The following is a 23,100-nucleotide window of genomic DNA, read 5'->3' on the forward strand; positions in this document are numbered from 1 at the left end:
GTAGGCTTTTTTAAATCATTGCTAAGGCTGGTTGGATTTCAGAGTGAGTATGATTATGTTTGATACCATCTTTGGAAAGTCTAAAACTTTGGCCACAAAAGTCTGGACCAACTGACACAAGTTAGTGTGGAAAAACACTATTGTGAAACATTCTCAAGAACTCTATTTATTCTTCTTATCAAAGTGAGTTCAGTTAGGGTAATTCCTTTTCCAGGAAAGGAACACGCCTTTCTGTTTACGTTGATATACAGTTTATCTGCTCAGCTCTACTGAAACTGCCAGGAGTAAGAAAGTGTCAGAGTACTGCTGGAAAGGTTCCCATCTTTAAAATAAACTCACTCTACTTTAAATTAGTTTCCACAGTTGTTTTAGTTTGTGCTGATGTTGCAGGAAGGTTTTGGTCTGATGCAGAACCAGAAACAAGAAAAAGGAGACTGAATTAAAACGCAACGTCATGTTGTCTTCTATCAAAGCTGATCCACAAAATATATTGTTGATGATTAATTGTTAACCATGACATGTTTTTCATCTCAAAGACATCTCAGAGACTTGACTCATCTCAAGAAAATACTGAAATTCTTTCTGGATTTGACTATTTAAAAATGTTCAACTAAGAAAAAGGCTGCTGGAAGGCATTTATTAGACCTGGTGTTTCAGGGTTCTAAAGGGCTCAGAAGGATTGTGAAAGAGAGATGACCGAGGCTCCCAAATCTGACAGACAGCTATGGGACATGGCGGCATATGTATGGAAGAAACACATTTACACAGCATGAACACACACTCACACACAGAAGCAACAGAGTGAGTATGAAGTCGGTCGCATTAAAAAGAGGAAAACTGAATTCTGCAAAGTGAACAAGTGGGGGCAGTAGAGCAGCACACAGAGATGAGCGGTCTCCACTAAACCTGAGCAGTGCAGCTCCAGCTGTCAGAAAGTGAAGCACAGAAAGTGGATTGTAGAAGCAAAGTGAAAGGAAGGGTCGAGGTGACCCTGCCGCGGCACAGCAGATGATTAGCACTGCACTTGACTATAATTTGAATCATTCAGAGGTCGGCCTTTCAACTCATGCGGATGACATGAAAAGTCAAATAATCCTTTTAAGTCATCCTCGGATTCAAATATAACGAGTAAAGTGCAGACAGTCTTGTCCATTCCTAACATGAACGACTTCTTTCCCCATCATGGAGGCTACAAACTCCCTTTAAGAGAGCTCTTTAAACATGCAACATGATGAGTCTTGATAATAATGAGTAAGATGAATGATTCGTTAAAAGAAGCTAATGGCAGTAAGTGAAATGGAGACACTGGCAGATGAGTGATTCTTCATGGGGGTTCTACACTCGTTCTCATCGCTACCTCTGGACCTGAGGCTTTTTTTCTGCACTTATAACAGTTTTTGTAATTCATCACAGCGGGGAAGCTCATCTGTGAGCAGCAAGAGGGGCTGTTCAAGGTTCTTATAATGCCTTTCAATCGAACCACCATCACTAGTACTGCAATATGCATAAAAACAGTCATTTTAATAGAGAGTGATACGGCTGCGGTGTTGAAGTCATTCACATCACGCTTTCAGATGGCTCGTGTCTTTTAGTGAGCTCACAGCATGACAGAGGAAGCCAAGCTGAAAACACAGGCGTGTCTGAGATACTGTGTCACATTATTACTGTAGGTGCACTCGTTACAAAGCAGAGAGATTTTCTTGTGTTTTGCAGTTAAAAAAAAAACAAAAAAAAAAGATATTATGTTAATAGCCTCATTACACAGCATGCAATTAGTTTTCTTGAAAAACAAGAGATATGAGATACATGGAGGATGAGGGAACACCCAATAGAGGAGCACAAAAGAAGAGAGAGTAAATGAGGGAGGGAGAAGAAGAAGAAGAAAAAAAAAAAAAGCGATTATCTTCTGAGAGCAGCAAGCAGCACAGCTGAGAGGCTCGAGTCGGAGTAAAGCGACTCGTACGACATCCTCAGGTTTAAGTAAGATGTTTGATCTCACGGCTGAACTAATAACGACTTTTAAAATCCTGACGAGGTATTCTGCTCTGTATAAAAAATGCACACAGTAAGCCCACCCTGAGGATCTCCCCTGTGATGTATCTTGCTAACATATTGCCTCACCTTCTGCGCAGTGACAGAGAACTGTTCAGCGCTGTTCATCATGTCCGCGGTCCTCTCTTCGGCCCGGCCTAATCGCTCCCCGCGCTCATTCAGAGCCTGGCTGGCCTTCTGTACGGCGCTTGTCACGCTGTCTGCAGCTGAGTGTAGTATACTGTTACCTGTAGATAAAAGGTGGAGGGGGGGAGGGGGGAGGGGGGGCACAGCAAAGAGAAGAGAAACAAAGTAGGACACAAAGAGAAAGGAAAAGACAAAAGAGAAAGACATTATTATTATTCCTTTGTGAATAAGGAGACTAGCTGGTTCAATCAGTGACTCTCAGCATTTGTGCTAACAGTCGGAGACAACATGATGTAAATGGCATCCATCAGGTGCAACGTGGGAAGGCGGCTAATGAGATTTCTTCAGCGCAGATTTATGTCAAGTAAAGATCAAGTGAAATTAACCTTTTCAAACATCAAAGTGAGCAACAGCAAGACATGCAGCACCAGATTTATTGTCTCTTTTGAAGACAGTATCACCCCCTGCAAACATTCAGCGCTGCTTTTCTTCAGTTTTGAACTTGTGATGCCAGCCCTGCGATTACCCCTCACTTTTGCTAAACTATAGTGTAATAGAGAGAGGATATATGCTTCTGGAGGCCCAGTGGTGGATATAAGACAGAGAACACATCTTCTGATAGCCGTGGCAGCCCTGCGGATGTTTCCACTGACAAGCCATTAATCTACTGCACGTCGGGAGCGCTGCCGTTATGTCCTACACTAGCCAGCAGACTGAGAACAGCAATCTTCCTGCTGCTATCTCTTTATTGGCAATTCAGTTGCATTGTTCCAGTTGGGTGCATTTTTATGTTGATGAATTTGTCAGCACATTAGTTTAGGAAAAAAAAAATCAGAAATGTTCTAAGAGTTGCTGCTCTCTGACCATGTGACCTGTTACCCCTGGAGACTTTCTGTTTGCTGTGTACAAAGTTGAGTTTAATTACAGAAAACAACGAAGCTGCAGGGGTTAGCGATTATTATTGATTTGGTGGTGTTGCTTATTATACTAAATAATGCAGAGTTACACTCTCTACTCCTGTACCTGACTTTGAGATGAGGACAACACACACTGAGAAGATTCGATTTTTTCCAAGGTCTATATCCTCAAATATACAGTAAATAAGTTATCGGGGGAAGGAAAAAGTCTGAGCAAAGCTTGAAGGAACTGAGTGTATAAAGATTTGACAAGTCTGATTCTATCGGCTCCCAAAAGAAACTACAATACAGGGAGTGTGTGTCCCGCTGCATCCAGGCAGGTAGGGCTGACTGACAGGTAATTGGGATGGCTCCCCTGCAGTTGACAGCACAAAAGCAGACGGCGAGGCCAGCTGGTGTTCCTTCAACAAAAAAAAAAAGTAACTTGACAAAGTCAAAGCGGTTTGTGTGTAAAGACAGCCGTGCTGCAGCAGACAGAGTGAGTAAAGGTGTTCATGTATTCATATCTACACACACAAAAGGAAATGAAAACACCATGCCCAAACACAAGGCTGTGAAACAGTCAGGGAATTCAAGTAATGTAACAGACTGCATGCCACACTGTACACTGCAACCACACCTGTATCAACAGCAGTGGTTCCCACACATAGACAATACCTGGGCGAGCTGCCCAAGTATTTTGCAATCGCTCAAGTATACTTGCAAACTCTTTTTTTTTTTTATTATCCGTATAAGGATGCCATCCGAGCCTTGCATCTGATAACCTGGAACATCTGACACACACTCTGCAGGTGATCAGAGAGAGAGAGAGACACATCTTCCCGAACGTCCCTCCTGTCAATGCATCTCATTTATAATATGAACTTTATCATACCGCTATTTTAATCATTTGTGCAGGTGTTTGCTGTGAATTGCATTCTGCCCTCTCAGTTTAGGATCGTTTCTATATACTACATAAGCCTCGTCCATACATGTATCACCCGTTGTGATTACCGAACAAGAAGTGAAACATTTCAAAATCAGAGGCATCTTTATAAAACATAATGCAGAGGAGAGGCCAAATCTCAAAAGATCACAATAACCCAAATATATTGCCTGACCTACTAGATAACCAAACTAATGTTAATTTGATTTGGTTATCTATCGAAGTTATCTGCCTTTTATGGACATCACAGGAGGAGGAGAGAGTTTAGGATGACGTGCAGCAAAGGGCAAAGGTCAGATTCAAACCCAAGACGCTGCAATGAGGACTATAGCCTCTTTCCAAGGGGCGTGCAAAATAAACGCTAGGCCATCATTCACCCCTATTTTACAGTTTTTAATAGCCGCCCCTCGCCACCACAAGTACCGCTTCATAGTGTAGGAAACACTGAGCAGTGAAATAGGCTTCATACCTGACAGAATCCCTTCTTTATTTTATCAAAAGTCTAAGTAATACAATCAGTCCAAAGCTGCAGTGAAGATGCAGTATTCACCTCCTCAACTCAAAACTGTATAGCCACAAGGAAGGACAAGTTCAAGTCTGATGAATTCACTCTACATCGGCTCAACGCATCCCTGCTCTGCCTCTGTTAGTATGAAAGTGTCCTTTCTCTAAAAAATCTAAGACCCTCTTTATAAAGATTCTTCTTAATCCGCTCCTCCTGTGCAGCCCCGGTGAGTAACACTTCAATCATCAACCAACACACTGTACACGCAGCAAACATCTCCCTTTGTTTGTCTGCACACCCTTTCCCCTTTCTTTGGTGCTTTCCTTCCCTCCATTCTCCTTGATCAGCAGCAGGCTGCGGCGTGGGCTCCCCCAGTGGAGAATGTAATTACAGAGAAAGGCAGGGTGGAGGGAGCCTGCAGCGTCAGGAACTGAATGAAACGTGTAGGAGTAGATTATGTTTTGTGGTGCCAAACGCTGTGATCCCAGCTCTTAATCTTGGTGAGCAGATCAGCCATCACTGTTATCATTTGGGATAAGAGCGGGTATTTTATGTCGCTGAGGAAGCTCACTGGTATTAATTACTGTCAGCATTTTAATGAGGTACAAGACACTGAAAGATCTAAAAGAGGAGCTTATGTCTGATTGCGTCTTCTGACATGTTTGACTGAGAATAACCCACAGAAAGAGGACAAACCTTGTCCATCCCTGACACGCCTCTCTCAACAATGCAGGAGGAATTTTGTTGCAGTACCCCCTGATATCACTACAAGACAGGGTTTGTTTAACAATGAAGAAAGAACAAAAGGCAAGTTGTTTTCTGGCTCCAAAATACTGCAGAAAGCAGGAACTTTGAGCAAAAACAAACATAACAAAGGAAGAGGGAAAGTTCATTGAAAGTCGACTTCTTCTCTCCCTGGTCTGCAGTAAGCAGTAGATTAGAGGCTGGGCTGCTGAAAACAATCTGATGGTTATCAACAGGAACATGTCGGATACACTTCACAGAATCCTGACAGCCAAGCCACATCTGCTCTCAGAGCATATGGAATTGATTAGATAGGATAATTCAATTCAAGAACCTACACAGCGACGCACAAAAATGCATTCAATCAGTACATGCTACAGTGCCTTTAGCATTTCCACTCTGATGTTATCACCGCGCTAACCCCCAATTTCCACAATGTCCGTTAGCGCCACGGTTTTGCCCCGCTGGAACCGTTACAGGAACGTGAGCGCAGCCAATGAGCGGCTGCACACACATCACAGGAGAACTACGAGATCACGCTGGAATAAAAGGGAAAAACATGCAAACAACATTTTGTTTTGTCTTTCTGAGGATGATATGTTGTTTGTTTGGTGCCTGTTTTGACGTAATGTTGATAAAATGATGGAAAAATACAATTGTGAGTCCGTATAGGGTGTTTTATTTTGAAATTGAAAGGACGCCTCTTGTGCGTTTCCCTGTCTGACTTCCTGTCCGGGTTGTTATATTCTGTCTGCAGCATACTCGGTTGAAAACTATTTGAAACGGATCAGACTAGTGGAAACGCTCGCTGTGGAAACACAATCATTGACTAGACTGGCGGAGAATGTAGTGTAGTGTCCAGCGCTGAGGGAGTAGCGTGGAAATTGGGGGTTATGCTGTGAGGTATAATGTGTGTGTGGGTGTTTGAAGGGAGAGTGTCTTAGACTACTTTCTGTAAAGTATCAAGAGAGCACATACTTGTCTGCTCTTCAACAAGTACCATCAGAAAGTCTCCTGATTACCCTGAGGGGCTTTAGGGCGACTGTTACTCATCTAGAGAAACACATGAATCACTTTATCGAGGGTTTTCTGTAAATGATCCCCAGCCTACTCACAGCTTAACCTGCATTACCACAGCCTCTTGACTCCTGAGTACCCAGTAATTGCTGTTATTTTCAAGCGTCTTTCCACAGTGTCTGCAATAAGGAGGCTGACAATGTGAAAACACACAGTTGCTTGTTTTACAGCAGATTTAAGAACTTTTCACAAAATGGACAAACAACATCAGATATTCCTACTGTTGACAAGTATGCTGCTGTGTGTTACTGCTGCTAGAAGTGATCACAAACACAGGCACCCAGTAAAGTAGATAAAGAGGTGTGTGATGAATACCACCTCTGCTTTACACAACTTACTTATCACGACTGGATTATAATGTCGAATTCCAACCCAGCTACAACTATAAAGATGTTTTGGAGTGTGTAGTGATAAATCATCTTTTTTATTCATTTAAAGTAATCAAATGGATGTCCACTCTAGCACTTTCTGAGAATCTGAGGTATAAAGCTCTGAAGTATGATAAAGGGTTACACAGTAAATCATCATGATGGCATGAAGGCCAAGGCGGAAACAAGTCTTTCAATAATTCAAAACATTCCTCCTTTAATCCTTCTCTGCTCTAAGATTGTGTTGAGATGTCTTTCACCAAGGTCAAAGCAGGAGGAGGGGATCAAAACAAAAAAATTCAAGCTTCTCTGCAGAGTCGCTTTCCGATGCACAGAGACCTTTAGGAGGCCAGTTTTCAATCAATAAAGCCGAGACTTCAAGAACCATTCTGAGATCACAGAGATACTCAGCAAGAGATGATTCATGTAAATCGAACTCATAGGGGACTGAAGAAACAGCTTTACAGCTCCTACTACAAGATAGACCCCTGCCCCCCCCTCCCTCGGTTTAATAAATGCAAATCTTGACATTATCCGCAGCAGCATCCTGAAACTATAGAAGCAGTTCAACCAGAAAGGACGACTCCCGCCGGCACTTATGACACACGTCTATTATCTCTCAATAGCCTTTTATCCCATCACTTCTCTTCTGTGCTCTTCATTCCCCCTTTCTCCCGTTCAATGGTCGCTCCCTGACCTCCTGTGCGGTGTAGATCTCATTTTCTGTCTGTGCTTTCCAAATAATTAAGCAATCTGTACATTGCCCTCATTTCCTTCCCCACCCCTTCCTATTGAAATATATACTGTGTATTCACTCTACTGTTATATTATTGTCTTTAAAGAACTTATCCTGTCCCAAACACCACAAGCATACAGGACCATGACCCAAACTAATAACTAGTTTTAAGTCTGTATTATGTTGTCATTCCATCCTGGTTTTAGTTACCTTATTATCAATATATGTATCCTTTTAGCTTTGTAGTGAGCTGAATGTGAATCTCAAAGACGACTTCAATTCTAAGGTTGGAGAGAAGCTGAGACATCACTTCATCGCTGAATATTTTTCTCATGTTGGAAAAGGGTTTGACCTTGGTGGCTCAGTTTGGCCTGCAGTTCAGTCCAAGTATCTCGTTGTAGCTTTTTTTTAACCAGCTTGATAAGAGACACCAATGAGGACAACGTGGACGTTCTGTACTGAATGTACCACAGAGCAGAGTTAACGCAGACAGAAAAATAAATATTCAGGAACAGCGTCTTCTCAGGCGGCTTAATCAGCAGATAAACGTCAGCATCACACTATGAATTAAACAGACATTATTTTGTCAGTTATAGTCCTGATTAAGCTTAAATGACCACTTTGGAAAACTACACGGAAGCTCAGAATACTGAAGATATCTTCTTGGAAAAAAAGCTCTCTACCGTTGTACTGCCCCTGTTCATCAAAATGTGATTTAAATGGTAAATGGACTTGAGCTTGTATAGCGCTTTTCTAGTCTTCTGACTACTCAAAGACAAAAGTGTGAGTAAATATTAACTAATGATTCACGGCTATGACAACCAAGTCAAATATAAGTCCATGAGAGCCAGTAGCAGAGTCCTCATGTCAGAAATTAGAGAAAAGGCTTCATTCAAAACCCTTTTTCTGTCAAACTTTTTAGAAGGCCACAGTTACCTAAGTCAGAATTTCCTTATGCAGCTTCTAAATAGAGCTGCGTTACATGTAGTTCATATGCAGTAGAGGTTTTTTACATTTATTTCATTTTTGCTTATAGTTCTGAACGACTGATTTCTAGACGAACAAATGCAAGACATGCAAGAGTTTGAAGCATGTCTGAAAGATTCTGTGGTATTTCATTAAACCTCAATATGACTGTGACTCTTCACTTGTTAGTACGGAGAATATTTGACTACCTTAGCCCGAGGAAACTTTATAAACCAGCTTGATTTCTTTAGGAGCTCAACACCTTTTTTAGTAACAACTAAATTGAGTCCAGGTATTTCTGTGTACTATATTACTGGCTTACCTTGTCTTAGTAGATGAGTGTGGTGTGCAACAAATTCTTTCCTCTTTTTGTTCAAATAGACCCTGCAGCGCAAAAAGACTGAATCTACACCTTGGTCTTCTGTGATGAGAAAATATCAAAAGGTCATTATCAGCATTGATCATCAAAACATGGCATAATTTAAGAAATGTTGAAGAGGGGGTTAAGCTTTTTGGATTCTTACATCATGACTCATGTATTATGGTTTGAGTTGTCGGTTATTTTCATGCATAAATTGATGAAAGTGGTTATTGACTTATTATTGGACATTTTATTTAAATGTAATTGTTAATTTGAGTTAAGAAACTTTAACTTGGTTGCCATATTAATGAAAATGTTTGTTAAATTAGTTCATATTTAAACTGTTTTACACTTGACAGATGTCTTGATTGTAACCTTCTAGAAGAATGAAAATCATTTAACATTACAGAGACAGTTTGTCCCCTAATGCTGACGATTAAAAAGCATCCACTTTTTTTTTTTTTTTTTTTTTTAGCTGAGAAACAACTCACGGCTAGATGCCAGTGAGGCAGAAAAGCTCAGGTGAGAATTGGGGCAGAGTGGTGTAAACAGTGTGGCCAGCAGCCCAAATCGACACTGAGGCAATTAGAAAATTAGCTGTTTTATTTCCTGACCAATTATATGCAACATTAGGGCTCGCAAACATTCGCGTGTGCATCTACTTCCTGTTCTCTGAAGGGAGTCTAAAACTCTGCGGTATCACCTCACTGTGGTTTCATCTGAAACACTCTTAACAGTGCAACATGAATGTATTTGGCACAACCAAAGAGAGCCTGGGTGTGGACATGGAGATAGACACAAGCATACGGAAATAAATCATCTAAGATACTAAAACGTTTAAAGGATCTAAATTCAATCTGACGTTCAATTTGAAACCGTTCTGCATCATGGCCTCAGCTCCTTAAATGCAATGCATTGAATAAGCTGGCACCTGTCTGCAGTCTATTACCATGTGGGACTTAAGACTGACAGGACCTCTTGTAGTAACGTGATAAGCCTGGGGAAACAGAGCAAGATTAAGCTCAAGCAAGAAAGCTGCTGGCATCCACACACCACTGATGACATCGTTATGACAGCTCTAGTACTCACACGGGGAAACAAACAGAGATTTATGAGTTACACTCCTGTCCTGTTTTGTTCATTCAGTTTATGATCCATATCAAACATACAGTACTCTCTTGGTAACTTAATTATTGTACTGACGGTTTATCAGCAAAATTATGTGCATAACTTTCTACCTTCAGGGTTTGTCTGTTGGCTGCCATCCCAGAGGATTCTGCAGGTTAAGTCTCCCACAGTTATGGTCCCACACCTGAGCAGCGTCATGATTTTTGTTTTGCACTGGTGTGAGACTTAAACTGGAGTCGACAGAGTTGGCAGCAGGCTGGCATCCTATCTGTTCTTCCTGTTACGATGTGCTTGGAAAACTGTCAGCTTTTCCATCCATCAAACACAGTATCCACCCCTCACTGAGAGCCTGGAGTCTGTTATCAAATCACTACACACAATACATCCAGGGATCCACAATCCACAGGTTTGGATGTGTATGAGTGAATTTCTTATTCCCAACAAAGACATCTAGGTTGGTTCAATGAATCGGATAATTGTCCATCAGTTTAATTGGATTTTGTGCAATTAAAAAAAAAATGTAAGTGTAATTTCCAGTTCCATTTAAGGCAGTATTTGCTGATATGCAACCTTGTCACTGCATTATCCATCCTACTCTTAAGATCTCTGGGTTCAGAGCTCGACAGAGCTTTACTACCTTCCCTCCTACACAAGAGAAGATGGTCTGCACCAGGGTCAGTTTAACTGAGTTAAATATGGAAATGGTTGTCAGAGTAGGAGGAAGGTCAAGGCAACCTTACAGAAATTTCAAGAGAATGAACATCTGTATTATTAATGAGAAGAAAGTGAGTTTCATACATAAAGAGAAAGAAGACAAATTGAACATTGAAAGTTACTAAAGTCTTCACTGTCTTTTATGTTGAATACTTTTAGGAGCAATTTTTTCACAATGAGATGCCACAAAATCTGCGATTAAAAGTGTGTGTTACCAGTTTACAGACTGAGTGATGCTCTATGTCTGATACACATACAGATACGGATGAAGACTTTTGTCTTTACTCTGCCCTAATTTGGTCTGTGTTTCTGCAAGTTTTCTGAAAGCTTACGGATACCTATGAAGCAGTGAAGCCAACCGCTCAAGCACGACCAGCAAAACACAGCGAGGAAGAATACTTTGGAAAATGGCAGAACTTCCAGAGGAAAGTTTGTGCAAGTTGGTTAGGAACTACAAAAAGGGACGGACGACTACAACAGAACAGCTGGGTGGAGATCAGACTGGAACTGAATGTCAGTCGGAGGGCAGTGAAGGAATAGTGAAGGTCCCTGCAAGACTGCACGCCCTGAAACGTTCATCCAAACGTAAAGGACATGTGGGAGTATAGATTGGTCATGACATTCATATAATTTAAAACACATGTATCTATGTTCATATTTAAAGGAAGCATAAATTAACCCTAATACTTTATTTAAAGTGAAATATCCATAATCATCCAAAGTACACTAATTCAGTGTTTTTTGAAAATATCAATCATAGGTTATTGCTGTAGGAGACATATTTAGGGATGTTTTTCCATAGATAATGCCATGAATAATACAACAGGTTAAATTGTTCTCAAAGATGTGGCTTGCAGAGATAAACAGATCAATATCTGATTAAGCTGCTGAGGTTGCTGCTTTGGTTACTGGAAAGAGAAACCACAACCAAAAGCTTTCCCTTCTCAAATAACAAACACAATGTGTAGCCAGGAAGTGTCCATTTATGTGGTTTGACAATGAACAATGAAATTCTACTTTGACTTTGTTTGATCAGCCTATATTATTTATTAGTGTGTCATGAAGTCAGTATTAAGTTCAATGAAGGGAGAGGTTAGTATCCGATGTTTTTACACAGCTTCACATATTTTGTTAACCGTGTCATTGGTTAAAGAACTGCCTGAGCTCCTACTGTGATGTTTAATAATATTATGAAGGGTGGAAAGCAATTTCAAAAAATGTGTCTTACACTTCAGGCACAGAATGAAATGTGTCAACATCACATAAATTAATGATTTAGTGTTGTATATGTGCTTGAAACCAGCTGATCAGTGTCAGATGCTTTGAGTCATAGCTGACACATATTGTTGGCCATCCTCATTGACCTCACTTTAGCAGAGCGCTCAACAGATGCTGTGTGCGAGGAATAAGCATGCATTTTCATAGGCACCAGGTGCTGGCTGTCATCATGCATAATCAGCTTCAGACTGGCTTACAGCACAGTATGACAACAGTCTGGCATTGAAGTGCCACTGTGTGCCAACAAGAAGTATTAACGAAGAACAATTAGCACAGAGGGTTATTTTCACTTTTCTTACCCCCCAGTAGTTTGGACTGACAGTTGATGAACTCGGGTTTCCGTGCGGAGCTGTAGCGCTGGCAGGTGTGGTGGAGAATCTGAATGAAGGTGCACTTCTCTCCTGCTGATCCAGCGACCCACTGGTCGAAAGCATTTTCAAACATCAGGTCGAACTCTGGACAGTCCTTGGAGAGAATACCAGACGGGAAAAGATTTTTTATTTTTGTTGCCTGCTTTTCTTTCTTTCTTTTTTTTAAATGGAAATATGAAATAAGTGAATAGCAGACATAAAAGTTCCATACTTTGTTTGGGTCAATGCCGTTGACCTGCCGTAGCTGGTCAACTGTCCACTGGGATCTTTTCATGAAGGAAGTGGATCCTTGGAACTGCTTCACTTTAGTTATGGATACGTGGGACGGTTTCTTATTTGTAACTGTGGAAACAAAACAATAAAACACACCTGATAAGTTTTTTTTACAGCAGTTATTTAATATACCAATATGATGTAACTATAGCCATGTTTATCATATATCTAGAAAGTTAAGGTTTGGATAAATACACAGTTAAGGTCACAAGATGAACCAATATATATATTAAATATTCGAGCCAAGAATAAACATGGCTGAGACAAGGTGATATATTCACTCTTATCCAACAACAACAAAGACATTAAATATAAAGTTCTAAAACAAAGACCATAAACAGACACAGATTAATTCTGCTTTTCTACCCACTCTGTTAATTTGTGAGCATTAATCTTACATAAAGTACTCTGTGCAATGTGTGCAATGAGTTCCAGTGTCCCGGCTACATGAAGAACATTTTCCACACCGATGGTTTGGAGAACACAAACACTTGTTTAAATTGTTCCTGTGAAAGAATAAATTGCTCCGCATTTTCACACCTTGTTGGACACAACCCATTTCTCTTCTGCTGCAGTGCTGACTAAATCAAAGCAGGTAACAATAACGCACAAAGAGAAACATTGGACATAATGACAACACACCCAACAAAAACACTGCGCTTTCATTTGAACTTCATTAGGTACTGCAAAGTTTTATGATTTGATGCAATATCATACTTCGGTGGTTCCTAATATTTACATTATCCAGGTAAGAAAGGATCAGTCTGTTCCTGCTGATTCTTGGAGGAATGTTCTCATATTTTGAAGCTTTTCTAAAAGGCTGGTAACATAAGATACATTTTTATGTACATAACTATAAAGCTGAGGTGATGCCATGATACCAAATAATCCTTCTAACTTAATCTCCTGTTCAATGACATCATCTTGTCCTCAGTTTGGCCCACTTGCCCTTTGTTTAAACAAAGTGTGTGTGGTTGGATAGTGAAACCCTTTGTACCTCTACACTAATGTTGGTTTTTCAACCTCTGCAGTGGACCTCTAGATCCGCTCTCCCACATTGGCCATTGTGTCATCTCCTAAAGGGGGTCATCTTTGGGTCACTTTCACCCTTTCGTCTGTTTTCTTCTTGCTTTCCTGCAAGTTGCGATGTTATTGCACACTTCTGACTTATGTTCACGTTTGGTTTGGGAAAGATTTACCACGCCCATTTCTGGATAGAACTTTGAAAACAAAGGTGAGGCTGAGTGTTATATCAGGTGATATTTTCAGGATGTTATGTGTATCCATTTAGACAGCTGTAGTCAATACTCGAGGTCCAGCAGGGTTTAGACTCACACAATGCAGGCAGACATTGGCAGGCTGTAATTCTTTTCCAATCTTTTCTTTTAAACTTTTATTATCAAAGAGAACGCCACTACCATGTCGAGCAGATGAAGTGAATGATCGGATCTGTTTGGGGTCACAGAGGAGGTTAACAGAAGCTTGTTAAGCCAGAGAATTTCATAAAGAGGATGACAGCTTGATGTAATGAACAAATGTGTTGAAAACTAGGAGTTTAGAAACTCAGGTCATCCAATTCACAGCAGGAATAATTTGTTTCTGAGCTACAGTTGTTTGCAGATGATAGACTTTAGCAGTCGAACCATTATTTTCCTCTTACTGATAAAGGAGAAATGGGCTTTTATTGCTGTCCCTTGGTAAAATGATGATTGGTAGTGGAGAGATAAAAGAGTAGAAGATTATGAATTCAGCTTAAAGATACAAACTTTTCCTCCATCAAATCCTTCCAGAAACACCCGATAATGTATGAAGCTGATACTTACGACTCTTTTCAGTATCAATTAAAAAAAGCTTGGCCTTGAAAATGTCACATATTTGGAACAAATGTCTATTACAAGTTCTCAAGGCCCAATATCTTCAACTTTTTTAAGGTGTTAATTTTTTGTATTAACTTTTAGCACAGGTCTATGTTGATAGTATGCGCTGCCTTTCATTCTAGCAGAATATGCCAAGCTGCACACAAACACTTACGCTTTGTCGTTAAATTTGCTGTAACTTAAAGCAGAAGGGAATGGAGATTTGAAAAAAACCTATTACAATACACTGTACAAAGCCATATGTTACTGATCTGTAAGTGTTGTGCCTGCAGCAGATTGTACAGCACAAACAGAAGAAAAGAAGTACCTATGACTGACTTCTCCATTAGGGTTAGGGTTTTGGGAGTAACTTTTACTGTATGCTCAGACGTAATCTGTTGGCACTGTTTGGCATTTTATCTTTTAGACATTTCCCTGAGATCTGACGTCTTAGAACATCCGTGAATAACGTGAAAGAAAAGCTGCTTTCTCAAGGCCGTGGAGCTTAGTCGTCAACGCATCAACGCAGAGGTCTTAATCAAACTGCCAGACGCCTTTGAGCCTCTCAAACATCTATTTCATATTCAGGAGAGTTGACTCCCACCTCTTTGGAGTTGCTCCCCTGCATATTGAAGTGTTACTGACAGTTAGAGGAGCTGGCTTTATTGAAACAGCAATCAAGGACATGCCTCTAAGAAATCATTTACTCAAGTGCTTCAACTGAAATGAAACCTCAAGTGGATTGAGTGCTACTCTGAGTGTGTTTAGAGAAGTAATTCAAAGAGGAAATAATGACAGAGGCATTGTTTGGGACTTTATTTATGAGGGGGAGAGAGAGAAGTTGAAGATTTGATGGATGTCAGTATAGAAATGTGAGTTTTGATTGTGGAATTCATTCTTGATTCAACAAACCTTTCTTTTATAGTCAAAACTAAAAGTTAGTCTGTTGCCTTGCATTAACCTGAACACCTGTGATATATTATTATAATAACTAAATGATATTAGTCTACCCAATGTTTGTACAGAAATAAAAAGATTCATAGGCAAAGTTTGCTTCTAATTTTGACCGTATTGTAAACCTTTTTTGAGCTAAACTGCCACCAAACTAGTCAACAACCTCCTACATGCCACTCCTCCAGAACCACTATGATATGAGAACCTCAATGCTGATTAGCACAGCGCTTCCTTAGTCATGTACTTTAACTGAGTTTGAACAAATACGAAACTGCATATGACTTGCCTCCCTGACCGACTTCACGTTTACATAAGAATGAGCAAACACCACTGGGCTACATAATATCTAGGAACAAGGAGAGACACTGAAAGGCTGCTAAAGCCATTGTTTCCATTTGGGCTGTCAGAGGAAGGCCATGCTGGGGTTCCTTTCTCATACTCTGATGGTGACATGCTCTCACTTCCTCCAGTGGATCAGTCCCTTGTTGTGTTTGGCTAAGTGCAAACGCTGCGGCAGAGCGGAAGCTCATACTGTACACAGACTGCTAACATTGCATAGGAAACGTTCTCAGGATCACTATTCCCTCAAGGAAATATTATCATAGCTGTGGTTGTTAGGACGGAAATTTGAGCTCCGAATGGAAATGTAGTTAAAGCAACTATTAAGTAAATGATCATGTGAGAAGTGTGCAGTTGGTCGATTATAAGTGTATACAAACATTGGTGAAAATGCTGACTACAGCACTATTAAAATAAATCCAGTCCAGTACCACCAATGTCTGAACAAGTACAGAATAACTCTGGAGTTCATGGAGAAATACTGGAGCTTGCCAAAGACACTATGAAAGCTAACAGAGTAAGGAGAAGGACCACCGACACGGGCATAACATTAATAACTCCCACTTCCTCATATAATACAACTTAATCCTCTTGTCAACATTGATGCTTCCCCAAAGTCTCCATCCACCAGCCAGAAACAAGGTAAGCATCAGCATATTGGGCCAGCCAAGAGGAGATATGAAAATCCCAAACCACAGAATAACAAGAGATCACATCAGATATGGAAGATGACGTGTAAACGTACAGTCAGAGAGGCACCGGGTTTCCTAGAATTCTTGCTGGTTTCAAGAGCCACCCACCAAGAGAAAGTGAAGTAATTCAATTCACAAAAGAGGTTAGATTCTCTGGCCGAGCCGTCAGTATGTCCCTCGGGCCCAAGCCAGGCTGGGTCAGGTTGGTCTTCAGGTCTTATATAAAAGTTATTTTCTCTCTGTAAGAATTCACTCATTAACATCTTATCTGAACTGATTCATTCTTTCACACAACTTACATTTTAATTATAAAAAAGACAACTTACTAAAATTAAATATATGGGTTAAAGTCTGGCCCATAAGTACAGTTAAAACAGAGAGAAGTAGCACAGGCTCAGGTCGGTTCGGGATGGATTTTTTGGGCTCGATCTATGCTCTAATTTACAGGTTAAACATGGAGAATTATATGAAAAGTACATGTACTTAGACATTTATAATACACAGCCCACACTTACAGACAAAGTGATCTGATATTTTGCACTCTTTACAGATCATTTGATAACATCTACTTATACCAATTGCTGTTAACCTTCTGAAGTAGCACAAACCCAGTGGTAAATCATTTCAATAACCGCTGTTACCTTTTATTTCGCCCCTAAACAGTTTGTTGCTTGTATTACAAAATTTAAATACAGTTCAGGATACCTGAGTAGTCAAGCTTACAAGATGAAAGTGTGTTTTTAATCATTTGCTTCCCATCTGTCCTACTTCAAAGAAGCCGTCACAGCCTTGTTCTTAGCCAGGTGGGCTAAAGATCTCTTCACAAATCAGACCTCTTCCGTTAGCAGTCAATTGGCTCCATGCTCTGACAATAAGCAGACACGGTTGCCATGGCAGTCTCATTTGCAAGGCATCAACTACACTTGGGAAGAAGGGGCTTGCACCTGGCCGGGTTCATTCAGGGACAGCAAGCGAGGACGCGTCAGATACAATATTGACTCGTAGCTGGATCCCAGTAAACAGAAAGTCAAAGACATTCTGAAACTCCTCAGACAGAAAGAAATACTAATGAACAAAGTGTTCGGCTACAAAGAAATACAGTATGCACTGTTTGTTTGGCTTGGCTGAGGACCAGATATGACCTAAAGGGATAGATGATATGTGTGTGGAAAAACTAAATGCATGAATCCCCATGAATTATTATCAGTCTCATGACAATAAATGATTAGGTTGGTTGGCAAGAAAAAGCTAAAAACTCCTTTCTTGCTGTTCTTTCTGTATAAAGAGAGAGAGGATGAAGTAACTTTCAACTAATTCTATATTTATTTAAAGATAAATTAAACTTTTGGAAGTTATCTTTGGCAATGTTTTTAGTTTATTACAAAGAATGTACCATACAGTATCCAGTTTAAGTTCATTTTATTTAGAGACACACTATGACAATGCCTTCATCTAAGACTCATCATTTATTTCACACTTCAAACAAATGAAGTAAAAATGAAAAAGGTTTGTTAATACCATTAGTTGACATTAAATCTTGAAATGATAACAAAGAAACCACATAGAAGTGTCACCATTTAAGGAGTGTGCATTCCAGGACTAATTTTGCTGCGTGTTTAAGAACCATCCTCTGAGGCCATGTCTCACAGCTTTCTCCGTCTTGCTCTGTGATTACAGGTCTATTTTAAAGCTGCCCTGCCTGAGCTTGAACACATTGTAATCATCAGACAGAAGCTGTCACTCAAATGAAACGCAGTTCTGTCTAGACTGGCAACGTCCTGTGACAAAAGAATCTACAGTGTATTCATGGGTTAGAAAACAGTGAATGCTGTGTACAAGGCCTCCTCAGGCAGGGATGATGTCCAAGCAGAGTCGAGGCACCAATTGTAAGATGGACGCATGGCACGTATATCATGGTGAATAATAGCTATAGAAAAGAGAACAGCTTCGTTCAACCCCTGAGAGGGGCGAGATACTCATGGAACAGATACAGACACCATCGGGTTTACACAACAGAAAAGAAACACTTAATGTAGACTCTAACACAACAAGTTTAATATGCAAATTATAATGAAATGTGTTTGACTTAAAACCGAAAGTGCTGCATTTTTTCAACGTTTAGTTTATAATTGAGTTCAGATGAATCCCTAATGCCTACATCTTTATTCCAAGAGAGGTTGTTAAATCAACAAACAGCAACTTTCAGTTTTATCAACTTGTGAACGATACAAACACTTGAATATCTGAAAAAATCAGTAATGTGTCACAGCTGAATAACAACTGGGCAAGATGTTTATAGAAAAGTTCTTCAGCATTGTTTTTTGTGTGTTATATAATTTGTGTCTGAAATGTTATTCAAGCCTCTGTGTTTTTTAATTAAGTGACTAATCACCCTGAAAAACAACAATCATGCAACACTGCCAGTAGCTGTAAACCTTCACAGTTGGAATAGACACTGGGTACTACTAATGGCTGTTCAAATCATAATAAAACACCAGTAGGGAAAAAAGGCTGAAATGAAATTCCATTACACATTAACTAAAGCGGCATTTTAATTAACCTAACTTTGACTGACATGGCCTTGATGTAACCTCATGTTCACATCACTTTCAAACCATATGTTGAGAATAAAATGAATTGATGTCTTTGAGGACCTGGAACTGAAGTCATCCCTGTCTTTTAAGCTCATTTGGTCTGTAAGAATCCCAAACCCAAATGAGCTTTTTAAGACATAGCCATCTTTTGCCTCCAGTCACGTCTGCTATCCATCCAATTATAACACTCACCCAAGGACAACACGTTAAAAGGATTCTGGAGGCTTGACGAATCATGTGCGTCAGCCGTCCAAAATGAAAACTCTCCTTTGATGCACCAGGGCTTCTTTAAGTTCGGTTCACATTAAAGTAACTCAGAGCTGATTTAATCAACGGAGGATGAACTCAAGTGTTTAAAAAATTACTGTCAATTATCATCCTCACATTCGTCAATAAACTTGTGAAAAATAACATTAATGGCAATATTATATAAATAAGTGAATTAAAAAGGTGATCTAAGCTCCTCTGTTGATCAGAAGAGTTTAACTAAACTTTACTTTTCTTCATCTTAGCAGATAAACTGTAGCATGGCAGAAACACTTCTGTTTAGGGCTTGGTGAGATGCCCTGCAGACAATTTATGACTCAGTGCAAATACATAACTCACTATGACATTTTCTCTTAAAGGAAGAATGACCGACTTTTTGATCCAGTAGATGTCGCTCTTCAGCACCAGCATGAAACCAAAACAAACCACTGTTTCCTCCAGTGACACACCTCCAACCCCCCTCCACACGAAGGAGTTAGAAATTAAAGCGCACCATGATTAAGCACGATTGAGCGCAAGCGGCGGACAAATTGTCCTTTGCTCGAACTGCAATTGGCTGTGTCCTGCATTGTTGTGCTAGCAGGCTAATGTTAGCACACTTTGGTTAACTCATCATATTGCACATACAAGCAGTGAGTATGTTCTTCTTCTTTTCTCTAGTCTTTGACTAAAACAGCTTTATACGCAAGGCCGGCCGGTGGGTTAAGGTTAGGGTTACATTTAGAGTATATACTGTGAAGAGAAACAGCTTGAAGAAAGAAAGTTGAAAACATATTTAGGAAAAAGATTGGTACAATGAAGGCTTCAGTTTCAGTTATTAAGGTCACAAACTGTCTTATGACAAAGTCACTGAAATTACTTCTTAGAAATACAAAAAAAACTGAAACAATTTCAGGTGCACACCAAGGCTTTATATTTTTTATTTGCCATATAGCAAATGACAGATTGTTTCAGACCAACAATGAACCAGGCATTGATTTCATCAAAGGACAATGAAGGCCAAGCAATATATCCCAGAATCCCATAAAGACAAACCGAGGGAAAACATCATCATCCAATAGAGAGGCGAAGAAACCAATCAGGCTTCGCACAGTGGTGGTGAGACGTGTTTCTCTTTCTCATCTTGCTTCCTGCTCCAGTGCACATCCATGGAGGATACATACGATCTCCAGTGAGGCCTATATTACACATTAGGAGCGTCCAAGCTCGTACATCACCCTGTGCTCCTCGGACCACTTAATAACAAAGCTATTCAGCGAGGCCCCAGCCCGCATAGTAGACATTCCTCTAGAGCCAAAGTCGACGGATACAAGGAAATATTTAATTACACTGGGGCACCAACCTGAGGCTTCTCCCCTACTGTGATGCTATGAGACGGATTGTGCACACAGCAGCCTACCAAGGCTCCATACAAGCCAAGTAATAGTTGAACTGATTGAATTGCCCCAATAACCCAACCTCACATGATTTGCCTAGTTTTGCATTTCTACATTTATTAACTTTATTAAATGAAGAAATCCTCTAAAGCAAAGAGGTAGAGTCAGGTTATTACATTTTGCAACAAAAATCTCACAGCTCCAGGTTAAAGAGATTACTTTTTTTTTTTTTTTTTAAAAGGTTCAGAACTTGTTGTATGTGCCAAAAATCTGGTGCGTGTTAATACATGAAGACCTCATCACAACCTTATCTGGATATTATCAAGCAGCGCATGTGTCGGGACTTCAAACATCCAAAACAAAGTGCATTCCTCAACACTTACTTCTTCGGGATGACCTAAACTGATGTGCCTGGAACAGAAACCTTCAACTGAAAACATCCTCAGTGTCCAACCTGGGTCACTCACAGAACATTAGAAAGAAATGCAAAGTGATGACCTGTTGGTAAGATCAGAGATGGATGTGTCATTTTACCTTTTTTAAGTATTCGGTTTATTCTCTGTCTCACCAGAATAAGTAAATATCCTTTAATACAATAATCCTGGTCCCTATGGCATTCATTTTAAACTTTTAAAACATTATGGTTATCAGGATTTCCTCTTTCACTGATGGGTTGTTTTTTTTGGATATACAAGAGTATTTTTGTCTGGGTGGTCTGGCTTTTTGTTCTTTGATTCTTTGAAATGAGGGATTTAGCTTATTATCACAGACCTATTATCATACCACTCTTGTCATTTATCTATTTTCCCACTTCTATTACTGGTGGAGCTGGATCATATGCTGGTGAGTCATTCCACTGAATCTCACCTTTCACCCTTGAAAAGTGAAATCAAATGATAACTTAAAGCAATACAGTTCAGGCTTGTTTCCAGATCTCATTTCCTGGTCCATCTGTTCCCTTTAAGGTTCAGTGAAGTAACGTCTGCATCTAATACGACCTGAGATAAACCCAGATTAGGATATACTGAACATCAGGCAAAAGGATTGCAGAGTTTCCCCCACAAAGATTGTGCACCTGTTCGGGTGGGGGTTTACATTTTTTTCCAGGAAGAACGTTTTACTTTCCATAGTTAACATATTATTTTGTGATTGTTTGTGATTTATCCTCTACCTTACTGTATTAATTTTCTTTCCCTACACACACACACACACACACACACACACACACACACACACACACACACACACACACACACACACACACACCTTCAACTCTGCTTATAAATACACAGCGACTGGCTTGTTCTGTCCCAGCTCTTTCTTTTCTTCTCTTTGCCTTTTATGGTGCTCTGTTGCTTTGTTGACTTTGCCCCAAAACTTTTGATTTATTTAGACAATTTTAGTTTTTTTACTGCACATAATGACACGTGATGTGAACAAGGCTTGTCCTTAACAACGTAGCTCATCAGAACATTTGTACAGAGAGACATAAACACCAACCAGCTGCCCTCAAATCATTTTAAACAGCAGCATAAGAACATCGATATTTAACAAGAGACATGACACCAGGCAATGCATTTACATGAGAAAATACTAGCAAAGGTCTTTATCTCTTGTACTTGTGCATGTTTCTCTAAAAGAGCATGTGTTAGAAGAACCCGGGGAGGCCGAGGAAAGACTTTGGAAAACAGAAGAGTTTCACTGTAAGCATTCTGAGGTAGATTCAGGGGAAGACAATTCTAGGGCTGCAGCAGAATGTTTTTTTGAAAGCACCATGTAGTACTTTGCCTCGGGGCGCTTTGTTCTTTCAGCCTTGATATGCTGTCTACTTGTCATCAGGTTAAAGCTGAAAAAAACACATCAGGGATAGTTTGTCATTTCAGTTTCAAAGAACATGCTGCACCTTCTGTAAACGGGGGATACATTACTTGTTATTTATGTTTTTATTTTTAGGAAGAGTTACTTCCTGTTAGAAGTGTGTCTTTATGTGGTGGGAATGGGGGAAAGTTTAATTCACAACTCCTGCCACAAACTTTATTCTGACAAGATCGAATACAGAGTGATGTCCATATATCACGCGGAACAACACATAACAGAAGAAAGTGCATATAAAACACGTTGGTCCCATTAAAACAGAAACCTATACTTCATCAGCATTATAACATGGTAATAGATGACCTCGACAGCTCATCCTTTGTTTTAAGAGATCACACAGGCTGATAACCTCAAAGTTTTGCTTTAATTAGATGGATCAAATTCACTGCTTCACTTGGAACAGAAAACTTTTCAGGGTAATAGTTTAAGCTTTTCACTTGTGCAAAGTTTTGAGTGTACATGATAGATGTGATATGTCACCAGAGACAGATGGATGGTGAAGAGGATCCATTTATCTCCCTCATGGGTGATAAGCACCATGAAGACCGCACAAAAACAGTGTCCTCTAGAACTTCCAGACGCACAAAGTACTCAAGGTCAAGGTTC

The 23,100-nt window shown here is 40.0% G+C and overlaps 1 protein-coding gene across 2 annotated transcripts in view; it reads right to left on the minus strand.

Moving 5' to 3' along the window:
- stxbp6 (syntaxin binding protein 6 (amisyn)) overlaps positions 1–23,100 on the minus strand; it is a 62,424-nt gene that overhangs the window by 2,487 nt on the left and 36,837 nt on the right. The window contains exons 3-6 of one of the 2 annotated variants that reach the window (XM_065966519.1): positions 12,480–12,610; positions 12,197–12,362; positions 8,739–8,837; positions 2,122–2,279 (exon numbers count right to left, since the gene is read on the minus strand). In XM_065966519.1, coding sequence (XP_065822591.1) covers positions 2,122–2,279; positions 8,739–8,837; positions 12,197–12,362; positions 12,480–12,610 — 554 coding nt within the window. The remainder of the gene's footprint in view (positions 1–2,121; positions 2,280–8,738; positions 8,838–12,196; positions 12,363–12,479; positions 12,611–23,100) is intronic. The other variant, XM_020638722.3, reaches the window with a different exon arrangement.

This window comes from Labrus bergylta, chromosome 18 (assembly GCF_963930695.1).
Source record: "Labrus bergylta chromosome 18, fLabBer1.1, whole genome shotgun sequence".
Taxonomy (NCBI): domain Eukaryota; kingdom Metazoa; phylum Chordata; class Actinopteri; order Labriformes; family Labridae; genus Labrus; species Labrus bergylta.